Source organism: Salpingoeca rosetta, assembly GCF_000188695.1.
Source record: "Salpingoeca rosetta unplaced genomic scaffold supercont1.28, whole genome shotgun sequence".
Classification (NCBI taxonomy): domain Eukaryota; class Choanoflagellata; order Craspedida; family Salpingoecidae; genus Salpingoeca; species Salpingoeca rosetta.
The window spans coordinates 217,313-228,270 of record NW_004754906.1 but is presented as its reverse complement, the minus strand read 5'-3'; the positions used below and the strand labels follow the sequence as shown (position 1 = coordinate 228,270).

The 10,958-nt window shown below is 55.5% G+C and overlaps 3 protein-coding genes across 3 annotated transcripts in view; 1 reads left to right on the top strand and 2 right to left on the bottom strand.

The window, feature by feature from the left end:
* Positions 1-400: 400 nt before the first annotated feature.
* PTSG_09329 (uncharacterized protein) lies at positions 401-1,502 on the bottom strand (the record flags this gene model as incomplete). Its single annotated transcript, XM_004989531.1, has 3 exons — positions 401-810; positions 1,236-1,468; positions 1,492-1,502. 3 exons carry the CDS (start codon positions 1,500-1,502, stop codon positions 515-517), a joined length of 540 nt encoding a protein of 179 aa, XP_004989588.1. The 3' UTR covers positions 401-514.
* A 357-nt stretch (positions 1,503-1,859) lies between these two features.
* PTSG_09328 (uncharacterized protein) lies at positions 1,860-7,076 on the top strand. Its single transcript, XM_004989530.1, has 4 exons — positions 1,860-1,912; positions 2,061-2,195; positions 2,346-2,907; positions 3,268-7,076. Exons 2-4 carry the CDS (start codon positions 2,185-2,187, stop codon positions 6,964-6,966), a joined length of 4,272 nt encoding a protein of 1,423 aa, XP_004989587.1. The 5' UTR covers positions 1,860-1,912; positions 2,061-2,184; the 3' UTR covers positions 6,967-7,076.
* Positions 7,077-7,599: 523 nt separating this feature from the next.
* PTSG_09327 (uncharacterized protein) overlaps positions 7,600-10,958 on the bottom strand; it is a gene marked incomplete at its 3' end in the record, with an annotated part of 5,190 nt that continues 1,831 nt past the window's right edge. Inside the window, exons 6-16 of the mRNA XM_004989529.1 lie at positions 10,889-10,958; positions 10,700-10,762; positions 10,404-10,549; positions 10,158-10,228; positions 9,822-9,928; positions 9,591-9,662; positions 9,378-9,423; positions 9,138-9,219; positions 8,836-8,970; positions 8,299-8,554; positions 7,600-7,883 (exon numbers count right to left, since the gene is read on the bottom strand). The exon at positions 10,889-10,958 is cut by the window's right edge and continues 2 nt beyond it. Coding sequence (XP_004989586.1) covers positions 7,600-7,883; positions 8,299-8,554; positions 8,836-8,970; positions 9,138-9,219; positions 9,378-9,423; positions 9,591-9,662; positions 9,822-9,928; positions 10,158-10,228; positions 10,404-10,549; positions 10,700-10,762; positions 10,889-10,958 — 1,332 coding nt within the window. The remainder of the gene's footprint in view (positions 7,884-8,298; positions 8,555-8,835; positions 8,971-9,137; positions 9,220-9,377; positions 9,424-9,590; positions 9,663-9,821; positions 9,929-10,157; positions 10,229-10,403; positions 10,550-10,699; positions 10,763-10,888) is intronic.

Sequence of the window (10,958 nt, the reverse complement as noted above, 5' to 3'; positions counted from 1 at the left end):
TGTGTGTGTGTGTGTGTGTGTGTGTGTGTGTGCGTGTTCAGTGTGTGTGTGTGTGTTGTGTGTGTGTGTGTGTGTTGTGTGTGCTTTGACCTTGTGAGGTTCTGTAGTGTTGTTTCTTTTGTGCGATTCCTTGACGTCGTGGCGATGTGAGTTGTTGGCGGCAGGTGGACGGGAGCCTTTGCTCACATGTTGTCTGCTTGAAGTGCACGTGATATGCGAATGTCAGCATGGCTTTGCTTTCGCTTGCTTGTACTTTGTGTGCCAACGGCAACAGCAACGTCGCTGCACCAAGCCAACGCATGGGCAATACAAGAGTGAAAGAGCCAACAGAACAACACAAAGAAAGGAAGCTTGGATGTGGGTGGATGCGAATAAGAAGGAGGCTGCAGCACAACACACACACACACACACACACACACACACACACACACACACACACACACACACACACACACATAAGTGCTGTGAAACAAACCGCCAAGCAAGCGCAGTGAGGGGGATGGCCGTCTGTATTTCACTGTTCGTCGCCAGCATCGTCGTCATCGTCGTCGTTGTCGCTCGAGTCCAGTCCATCACCTTTATCGTACACATTCCCACCCTCATCATCATCCTCATCATCATCCTCATCATCCTCATCATCATCATCATCATCATCATCATCATCATCATCATCATCATCATCATCGTTGTTGTTGGCGCGCTGCTGCTCTTCTTCCATGGTCGCTTGCACCACCTGCGACATGTGTGTGTACAGCTTGCCATGCTTGCGTGACCGCTTGCTCTGCCGGTTGAAGCGGCGCGCCAGTGTCGCTGTCGAGAAGGAGAGGGAGCAGAGAAGAAGAGGAGAGGAGAGGAGACAAGGAAGAGGAGAGGAAGAGAAAAGGGAGGAGGTGGAGGAGAACAGTAATGAGGCATGTGGCACACACCACGTGACAACATAGGTAGGGGACGAGCAAGTATCCATGAAGCAAGCACACTAGTGAGGTAGCCACCAACTGTACACACGTGCATACACACACACACACACACACACACGCAAGCAGACACAAGCGGCACATGTACAGGCGAAACCTCAACGCAGAGCAAATACTCAACATGCACATACACAACGTGCACGTGCGTGTGCGTACACATCAAAATAACCGCAGTCACACACACACACAACACACACACACGCACGCACGCACACACGCACGCACGCACACACACACACATACACACACACTTTGACGTACCTTTGTGCTTGTGGATCTTGTCGCGAAGGACGGTGGATGCATATTCCTGCAACCGCGTGGCAGCCTCTTGTTGCGAGACCACCTTCTCAACACCGTGCGTGCTCGTGACACCGACGTTTGTGCGGCCCGTCCGTCCACCCCAGTTGAACACCTGGTACTTGCTCTCCTTGAGTGTGTTTGTGTACCGCGGGCGCTTGTCCTGGGGCCGCTCGCCCTTGGAGCGGAAGATGTCGCTGATGGCGGCGAGGAAGTCCACCTGAGTGGCATCGGTGGTGTTGGTGGTAGGAGGACAACGGTGGTGGTGAGGGGATGGTGGAGGTGGTGGAAGTGAGGGGATGGAAGTGAGGGGATTAAAGTGAGGGGATGGAGGTGCGAATGGTGTGTTGGTGCAGCAACGCAACCGAAACAGGTTTCAGCGATGAAGCGCACTGAGCAGCACACAAACGCGCACAGAGTGTAACAGCACAACAACACACACACACACACACACACACACACACATGTACACAGACAGGGACACACACACACACACACACACACACACACACACACACACACACACACACACACACACACACACACACACACACACACACACACACACACACACACGTTCGCACTGGCAATTTTCAAGGCTTTCCCCTTTCTCCCTCTCACAAGGGCCCAGCCACACCTCGGTACGCTGATGTGTGACACCTCATTGTTTCGGCTTGTTGTTTGTGCTTTGTTCGTGCTTGTCGAATGCCACCACTTGCAGCCTGACGGAGCATCGCTGCATCACTACGTGTCTTGCTTGTATTCCCTACATGCCTTGGGACGTGGCAGATGCCCGCTCGACAAGTCGCCGGAGCAGTACCGCTTGACACACACGCACACTCTCGCTACCTCTCTTGGTGACAAGCAAGACGAACACGAGGGCAATCGACAGTCAACAACTAGCGACGTCGACATGTCCAAACGGTCAGTGTCAGCACATACGCATGCACATGCTGAATGCACTTTCTCATGCATACGCCGACACCTTGTCTGTAATCTTGTCTGCATGCACCGGCAGCCTTGCACGTGCAATCTTCACTCACACCAAGTTGAAACCCATGTCACATACGACAGGTTCTCGAAGGGTGTGTTAACTGGCAAAGACGCCAAAGAAGCAGTCACCAGGTTGCTTGGTGATCACGCTGACAAAGAGGGTGTGTGTACGGACATCGCTATTTCCACCCCGTGCACATCCACAAAAGCAGAGGCAGTGCGCGCGATCATCGAGGCTCTGTGCAATATTCCTGACGGAGGCACGCGCCTGCTGCACTTTTCCGCGCCAACACCAGCTCACGCTGCCAAGTTCCGCGACGGCTCACTCAGCTCCGCCGTCAATGCTCTTGGCATGGTCTTGACCTCAAGTACGGCGCCGACTATCAATCCTCGCTCTGTTTATGTTCGGCAACCCCATCCAGATGCTGTCGACATCGTGTGCTTGGTCAGCAGCATGGTCAGCATGCCCGGCACAAGCCAAGGCCCTCTGCTGAGTGTTTATGCGAACGCCGAGGTTCCAAAGCTGCCAGCTCGCCGGCTCGGCGCTGTTGACGGTACCCGTTTCAGCTGGGATGAAGTGGAGCAGGCGTTTACTCAATTGCCCCCAAAATGTGCGATGACGGAACTGGCCTCCTTGGCTGAGGTAAGCCGCAACGCTGTTGTTTGGGTGTGGTTTGGCTGGTTGATTTGATACCGCTTGCTTGCTTGCGAGAGAGTTCAGGAAGATAGCGGGTTTGCTGCAGTTGTGCACAAACCATGACGGCACACACACACACACACACACACACACACACACACATACACTCATACACACACACTCTCTCACACACTCACTCACTCACACACACACACACTCACACACACACTCACTCACTCACACACACACACTCACTCACTCACTCACACACACACACTCACACACACTCACTCACACACTCATACACACACACTCTCTCTCATACACTCACACACACGCGCGCGCTTGTTTGCTCTGGCGGTACAGGTTGTGGAACCCAGTGAGTCATTTGTACAAGGAAAACCGGTTCCCCAACACTCGCCGGAATGGCGCCGCACGGAATTGAAAGAGCTTGAATGGGTACGCGAGCGACCGAAGAGTGAGAATGGCTCCGCTGCCACGGATGCGTTCAAGAACGTGCTGGGCAAGTTCCACTTTCAGCACACAACCAAGAAACACAAGTATTTGTTGCAGCTGTGGCATTCGGACGTCGTTGATGCGCACTCGGAACCTGCCCATTTTCTTGTCGGCGTCGACGACGACGGCGTTGTGGTTGGCATGCCGTTTCCACTCGACGAGGGCGCCGAATACGACGCGCTCGAACAAGCACGGCTGATCTTGGAAGCGCGCATTGGCGAGCTGTGGCCGCAGCCCACGGCGCCCGCCCAGATTTGCCTCTGCGACGTCGATGCACCCGATGGGCAGATTGTGGACGGCAAATACGCCGCCATCGCCTGGGACTCGCCACAGTGGGATCAGTGGCTACGACAGCACTGGCCGCGAACTCAGAAAGGACGGCAGAAGCCGCGAATCGAGCTGCCAGACAACATCGCCCGGGCGCTCGCGCTCACCCGCGCTGGGCAGGCCGACACCGTCATCAAGCCACCACCTACACCTGAGACAGACATGGAGCACTTGCGCGCAGAGAAGGACCGCGCGTGGGCAGCGTACTGCCAAGCGAGACAACAGCACGACGATGCCGTACTGACAAATCAAGCACCAAGACACATCGAGGACGCACGCAAGAACATGGATGCAGCGCTTGCACACCACACGGAGATCCACAACGCCATCTACCGTGCTGAGAACTCCGTCTCACAGCGGCAGCAGCTTCATGATCGTGACACGCCACAGCTGCTGCTTCTTGTCCCACCCAAACTGGCAGAAGCAGCGGGAATGCCGACAACACTTGTGCCCTCGGAGCAAGTGGTGCCTCTCCGGCATGTTGTGTTGCACATCACGTTTCCTGCGACGCCCATTCAGCTCTTCTCTCGCAAAGCGGACGTGCTGGTGCACGTGCTGCTCCACGACAGGCAAGGGCGCGCTTTTGTGGAAGCCCTGCCGCCCCCAGCAACTTGGGCACACCTGCGGTACCTTCGCAACAACGACCTTCTCAGCGTTGCTTGGCACCACGCCACATCCGCTGCAGTTGTGCTACGAGACAGCGACTACGTGCTCTTCCCTGGACGTGGGCAGCAACCAGCCACCTGCACACGCATCGAGCAAGTGTGCAAGTATCTCTTTGCCAGCCACGTGTTGGTGGTAGTGGTGGACGAGCTGGCCTTGGTTGCGGGTGCGCGTGTTCCAATGCTTCGACCACTGCTTGAGCAACTCGACAGCACCGTTTCAGCCCATGTGGTGATGCTTGCCACGCGCGCCTTTCACGTGGAGCCTCTGCTTCGCGCTGCAGCTGCGGTCCAGGCCTCCTGCTCACGAAAGTGCTGCTGGGACGTGCAGCTGGTACCGCGACACGTGGTGGCGAACGTGCTGAGTGTCCGTCCACCAGAGCCACCGGCTTACAGCAGCGGAGGCGGAGGCGGAGGCGGAGGCCTCGCGTGTCTGCTGCCCAAGCAACACTGGGCCGTTGCGGATGGTTGCGGCTTCTACCTTGTCAACGCGCTCTGCTGCTATGACGGTCATGGCCTGGACATGAAGCGTGACTTGGACAGCTTCGTGCAAAAGCAGATTCCCTTGCCGTTTCCGTTCACGACCAAGGTTCCCATGCGTGATGCAGCTCGCATTCTGCTGTCCAAGCTGGAGACATGCAGCAAGGCGCAACCGTGGATTGTGCATGCTGTGCAGTGCTTTGCGGCTGGCGGCGTCACGACGAGCCTGCGGCAGGTGATGGCGCTGACGGCAGCAGACAGCTGGGTCCTGGAGCTGACGCGCGACGACCCCGACACGGTGCAAGCAATGAAAGAGGCCGTCTTGCGCCTTGTGAAAGACACGCCGAGGCGGGTGGTCATCTTCATCGACAGCGGCGCCAGAGTACATGCCCAAACCAGTGAGACACTCGCTCGTGACCTGCACCACCACATCTTTAAGAAGACCGACAACAACACACGAGTGCCCGTAGTTGTCGTGTGGGTGACGCGATGGATGCCGCTTGCTCCGAAACCACAACGCGTTGACGTCGTCTTCCCCTTTCACCTGGAGACCAAGGCCATGAAGAAGCACGTGGCCGCGTTCCTGCGCGAGTGCGCTGTGGGTGATAGCCGAGGTGCAGGTAGCGATGGGAGCGCAGGGGATGTTGCCGCACGGCTGCAGGAGCTTGTTGACGCCAGTTTGCCTGTTCACATGGCAGAGATGCTGAGCTGCGTGACGGATTGGCCGAATGTGGTGGCCAGCAAACGGCTTGAGTCACTGGACGAGGCTGGCGTCTCTACACTGGGCTGGATGGCTGCTTTCAGCCTGTGCCAGTACGCAAGAAGCCGTGGTGGTGGTGGTGCACAAGGGCAGTACTGCTGGGTGCCTCTTGACGACGAGCGACGACGGGCGCTGGCGCCCGTGGAAGACATGCTGCTGCACCGCTACGACGCAAGCCAATGGCGCGGCTGCGTGGCCCTCTCGCCTTTCTGGGCACTGGTGATCCTGCAGTCGCTGCGCATCAACCTCGACAAACAGGCGAAGTTCTTGGACGTGGTGGTGACGGGCCTGTGCGTGTGCGTCAACATGCACTGGTTTGAAACCACCCGGCAGATCATCAGCGGCGATCTTCCATTGTGGCTGACGATCTTCCAGAGGGACGATGGGCGCATGACGCAGGAGGACAAGGAGTGCATGGAGGAACGGCTGGCTGCTGTGTTTCGTGCGGCCAAGGGCATGCCGGAGATGCACGTTGGGCATGAAGTCAAGATTGCGCAGACCCTTATTGCACTTCACGTGACCCTCTCCAAAATGGAGCGCAAGATCTGTACCCACACCGACACACATACACGCGCCCTTGATCGCGGAGTGCTGCGAGTTCAGAGCTTGCGTCGTGCGTTGAAGCACGCTGGAGCGGCAGTGGACACCCTGCGCAACCCCGCCCTGCACAGGCAAAGATCGCGTGTTGGGTTCATCGGCGAGTCATCGTACGCTTACTGTGTTGCTTTGCTGGCTAATGAGCTGCGACGGCTTATGGCGACCATCACCAGCACATTCAGCACGGCTTCGGTCCCCGCCGCGACGAAGCTGCGCCACAGTTTGAGTTCTATGGGTGGAGTGGCGTGCGTCCTGCTTCGGAAGCTGCAGGAACATGCGCAGGACAAGAACGAGGTGCGAGTTCTCAAGTCCAAGGAAGAGAAGACAACGCGGCTGCTTGGGTTAGACCCAGCAAAACTGCCAGGGCCTGGGGAGCAGCCAGCAGTTGCCGTGGAGGAGTACATTGCTGCTTGCATGAAGGCTGGTGACGAGCTTTTGAACGTGAGCGAGGCCTTGTGTCACGACTTGGACGCCAAAACCCCACCTGAGAAGATCGACAGCCGACTGAAGAACGCCCGTGTTCACATCTCGAAGTTTATGCAGGCTTCTCAGCTCAGGACCTGTGCACCCGCTCTCGCCCCGCTGAAGCAGCACCAACGACTGGAGGTTGCCCATCCTCGCATCAAGAAGAGTGAGGCTATCCCTGACAAGCAGCTCGGAGAAGCGCGTGTGGCTTTCATGAAAATGCGCCTGAAGACACGCGCTCGGCAAGACCGCATATGAAGGACCAAGGCAATTCACAGTTGTGCATGGTGTGCTGGAGTACATGAGCGCACGTGCACGTCGTGTCTCGAGCTGTTGTGTGTTCAGTGTGTGTGTGCGTGTGTGCGTGCGTGTGCCTGTGTGTTCAGTGTGTGTGTGCGTGTTCAGTGTGTGTGTGCGTGTGTGTGTGTTGTGTGTGTGTGTGTTGTGTGTGCTTTGACTTTGTAAGGTTCTGTAGTGTTGTTTCTTTTGTGTGATTCCTTGACGTCGTGGCGATGTGAGTTGTTGACGGCAGGTGGACGGGAGCCTTTGCTCACATGTTGTCTGCTTGAAGTGCACGTGATATGCGAATGTCAGCATGGCTTTGCTTTCGCTTGCTTGTACTTTGTGTGCCAACGGCAACAGCAACGTCGCTGCACCAAGCCAACGCATGGGCAATACAAGAGTGAAAGAGCCAACAGAACAACACAAAGAAAGGAAGCTTGGATGTGGGTGGATGCGAATAAGAAGGAGGCTGCAGCACAAACACACACACACACACACACACACACACACACACACACACACACACACACACACACACACACACACACACACACAAGTGCTGTGAAACAAACCGCCAAGCAAGCGCAGTGAGGGATGGCCGTCTGTATTTCACTGTTCGGCGTCAGCATCGTCGTCATCGTCGTCGTTGTCGCTCGAGTCCAGTCCATCACCTTTATCGTACACATTCCCACCCTCATCATCATCCTCATCATCATCCTCATCATCATCATCATCATCATCATCATCATCATCATCATCATCATCATCGTTGTTGTTGGCGCGCTGCTGCTCTTCTTCCATGGTCGCTTGCACCACCTGCGACATGTGTGTGTACAGCTTGCCATGCTTGCGTGACCGCTTGCTCTGCCGGTTGAAGCGGCGCGCCAGTGTCGCTGTCGAGAAGGAGAGGGAGCAGAGAAGAAGAGGAGAGGAGAGGAGACAAGGAAGAGGAGAGGAAGAGAAAAGGGAGGAGGTGGAGGAGAACAGTAATGAGGCATGTGGCACACACCACGTGACAACATAGGTAGGGGACGAGCAAGTATCCGTGAAGCAAGCACACTAGTGAGGTAGCCACCAACTGTACACACGTGCATACACACACACACACACACACACGCAAGCAGACACAAGCGGCACATGTACAGGCGAAACCTCAACGCAGAGCAAATACTCAACATGCACATACACAACGTGCACGTGCGTGTGCGTACACATCAAAATAACCGCAGTCACACACACACACACAACACACACACACGCACGCACACACACACACACACACACACATACACACACACTTTGACGTACCTTTGTGCTTGTGGATCTTGTCGCGAAGGACGGTGGATGCATATTCCTGCAACCGCGTGGCAGCCTCTTGTTGCGAGACCACCTTCTCAACACCGTGCGTGCTCGTGACACCGACGTTTGTGCGGCCCGTCCGTCCACCCCAGTTGAACACCTGGTACTTGCTCTCCTTGAGTGTGTTTGTGTACCGCGGGCGCTTGTCCTGGGGCCGCTCGCCCTTGGAGCGGAAGATGTCGCTGATGGCGGCGAGGAAGTCCACCTGAGTGGCATCGGTGGTGTTGGTGGTAGGAGGACAGCGGTGGTGGTGAGGGGATGGTGGAGGTGGTGGAAGTGAGGGGATGGAAGTGAGGGGATGGAGGTGCGAATGGTGTGTTGGTGCAGCAACGCAACCGAAACAGGTTTCAGTGATGAAGCGCACTGAGCAGCACACAAACGCGCAAAGGGACAAGACCAAGTGTAACAGCACAGCAACACAAGCATACACACGCACACACACCACACATATACAGACAGACATATACATACATAACGACTACTCACGTTAATCCGCTCCATGCCGAACGTTTCGTTGGCCTTTGCGTACGGGGAGACGTCATTCATCATTGTTTCGTGCAGTGCATCCAGAATGCGCCGCTTCAGAAACGCAACCTTGGGCACAATACCCGCAAACCCAGCCTATGTTTCGCACATGCGCGTGTGTTCACGTGACAACGGGGTCAAGACGCCATTGAATTCGTAGCTTGCGAGAGGGGAGGGGGATGGCATGTCTGAAATGGATTGGAACTTTGCAGTGCTACCAGATACGTGGACAGGTGGGCATGCGCTAATGCGCGCACTTTTACCTGGAGTTGCCGAACGCCTTCTGCTCCGATATCGTAATTGAACGGCGGCATGAACGACTCATCTGCCATCGTGCCAACACCCCTGTCAACAGTGGCGTGTTGTCGTTCCTGTTGAGTGTGATGTGCACATGCTTCCAGTCTCGAAGCTCACCAGGCAGAGCAATGTGCACCCACTTCAGACACACCAACGTCAAAAACACCAAAGACAAGTTCAAAACAACGACCACGCCAAATGCCCACTTGAGAAAGACGTCGCGAACTTTTGCAATCGCCTCTGTCGGTGTCTCTGCGGATGTGCAGTGCCCAGACAAGCAAGCAAGTGATGTGTAACACGACACGTGAGCAAACACGTGCCATTTCCAACTTGTGTGGCGAAACGCGACTGTACAGCGTCAACCAGCCCATGAGACCTGCAGCAACGGCAAAGACTACATTTGTTGATGTGTAACTCACCTTGCGAGTGCAAGACTTGGTAGACAAGATCGGACACGCGTTCCGAGTACACAGAAAACGACTTTGGATTCGCTGTGTGTGTGTATGTGTGTGTGTGTGTGTGCGTGTGTGTGAAAGGAGACGGGGTCATGGTACGAATGTGTTCAGATGATATCGCAAAAGTAAATGGTGTGGTTATACGCAGTACAAGTGAATGACAATCACACACACGTTCACAACACACACACACACCTTGTGGATCGAAGCAGCTGATCATGGAATCGATGGCAACTGGGTCGTTGTTCTCGTCAAACATGATATTCTCCATGTTGCCTTTGTTGTCCCACACGCACGGCAACCTGCAGTTGCAGCAATGTATGTGCGATGAACAAGAAAGCACCTCAATAACACGCACGCACGCACACGATGGGTCACGTACGCATTTACACATGCAGAACTAAAGCACACACACGCACACACGCACACACGCACACACACACGCACGCACACACGCACACACATACACACGCATTCACATACAAAAGCACATTTACAAACACACAAACCGTTTCCTCCTGTTAAGCTCACCTGTCGAAGTTGTGAATGAAAACGTCAAAGCCGACAATCGCGCCCATCTCGCGCAGTCGCCGCTTCCCGTCCTGTGTCAGACAGCATTCAATGGAGCAATGGAGCAAGTCGTGGGTTGAATCGTATGTGGAGAACACATCTTCAAGCTACACATGGTGGAGATGATTGGCGGTGTACATCACACACACACGCGCACAACCCACGCCCGCACACACACGCACACGCACATCACGTACATGACCGCACCTCGTGGAGCTTGCCCTGTGGTCCAAACGTGGCCTCGCACCACTCGCGTCGCTTCTCCTCGGGCTGAAATGCAATTTCACGCAGTGTTCGCCCCCGCACATATTCCATCACCAGCAGGAACGGCAAGTCAAGTGCCTTGCGGAGGCCTGGAGGGCAAGCGGGCGTGGATGGTGGATGGGGTGTGTACGAGCACGCACAGAGGTGAGATAGAGTATACGTGACGAAATGCGTTGTTGTGGATGAGCAGGGCGCTTGCGGAAGGCATGACATACGCCACACACATACACCACACTGACTTTGCTGTTGGTCCTTGGGCTTCTCTTCGTCCAATTCACACAGGCGGTTGTACAAAAGGGAGCCTGGTGGTGGGGATGGCAGTGTAAGTTGCTCCGAGGAACGTGATCACGACGAATACACACGCATATACACGCACATACACGCACACACACGCACACACACACACGCACACACACGTAGACTGTTACCTTTGGGACCCTCTCTGCTGACCATGCGCACGTTTGGGCAGCGGACGCCAAAGAATTCGGCCAGGGTACT

What these genes read in the sequence shown, in the direction of transcription:
- PTSG_09328 (XM_004989530.1), top strand. An exon ending in AACTGGCCTCCTTGGCTGAG is followed by an intron (nt 2,908 to 3,267) that starts GTAAGCCGCAAC and finishes CTGGCGGTACAG; the next exon opens with GTTGTGGAACCCAGTGAGTC.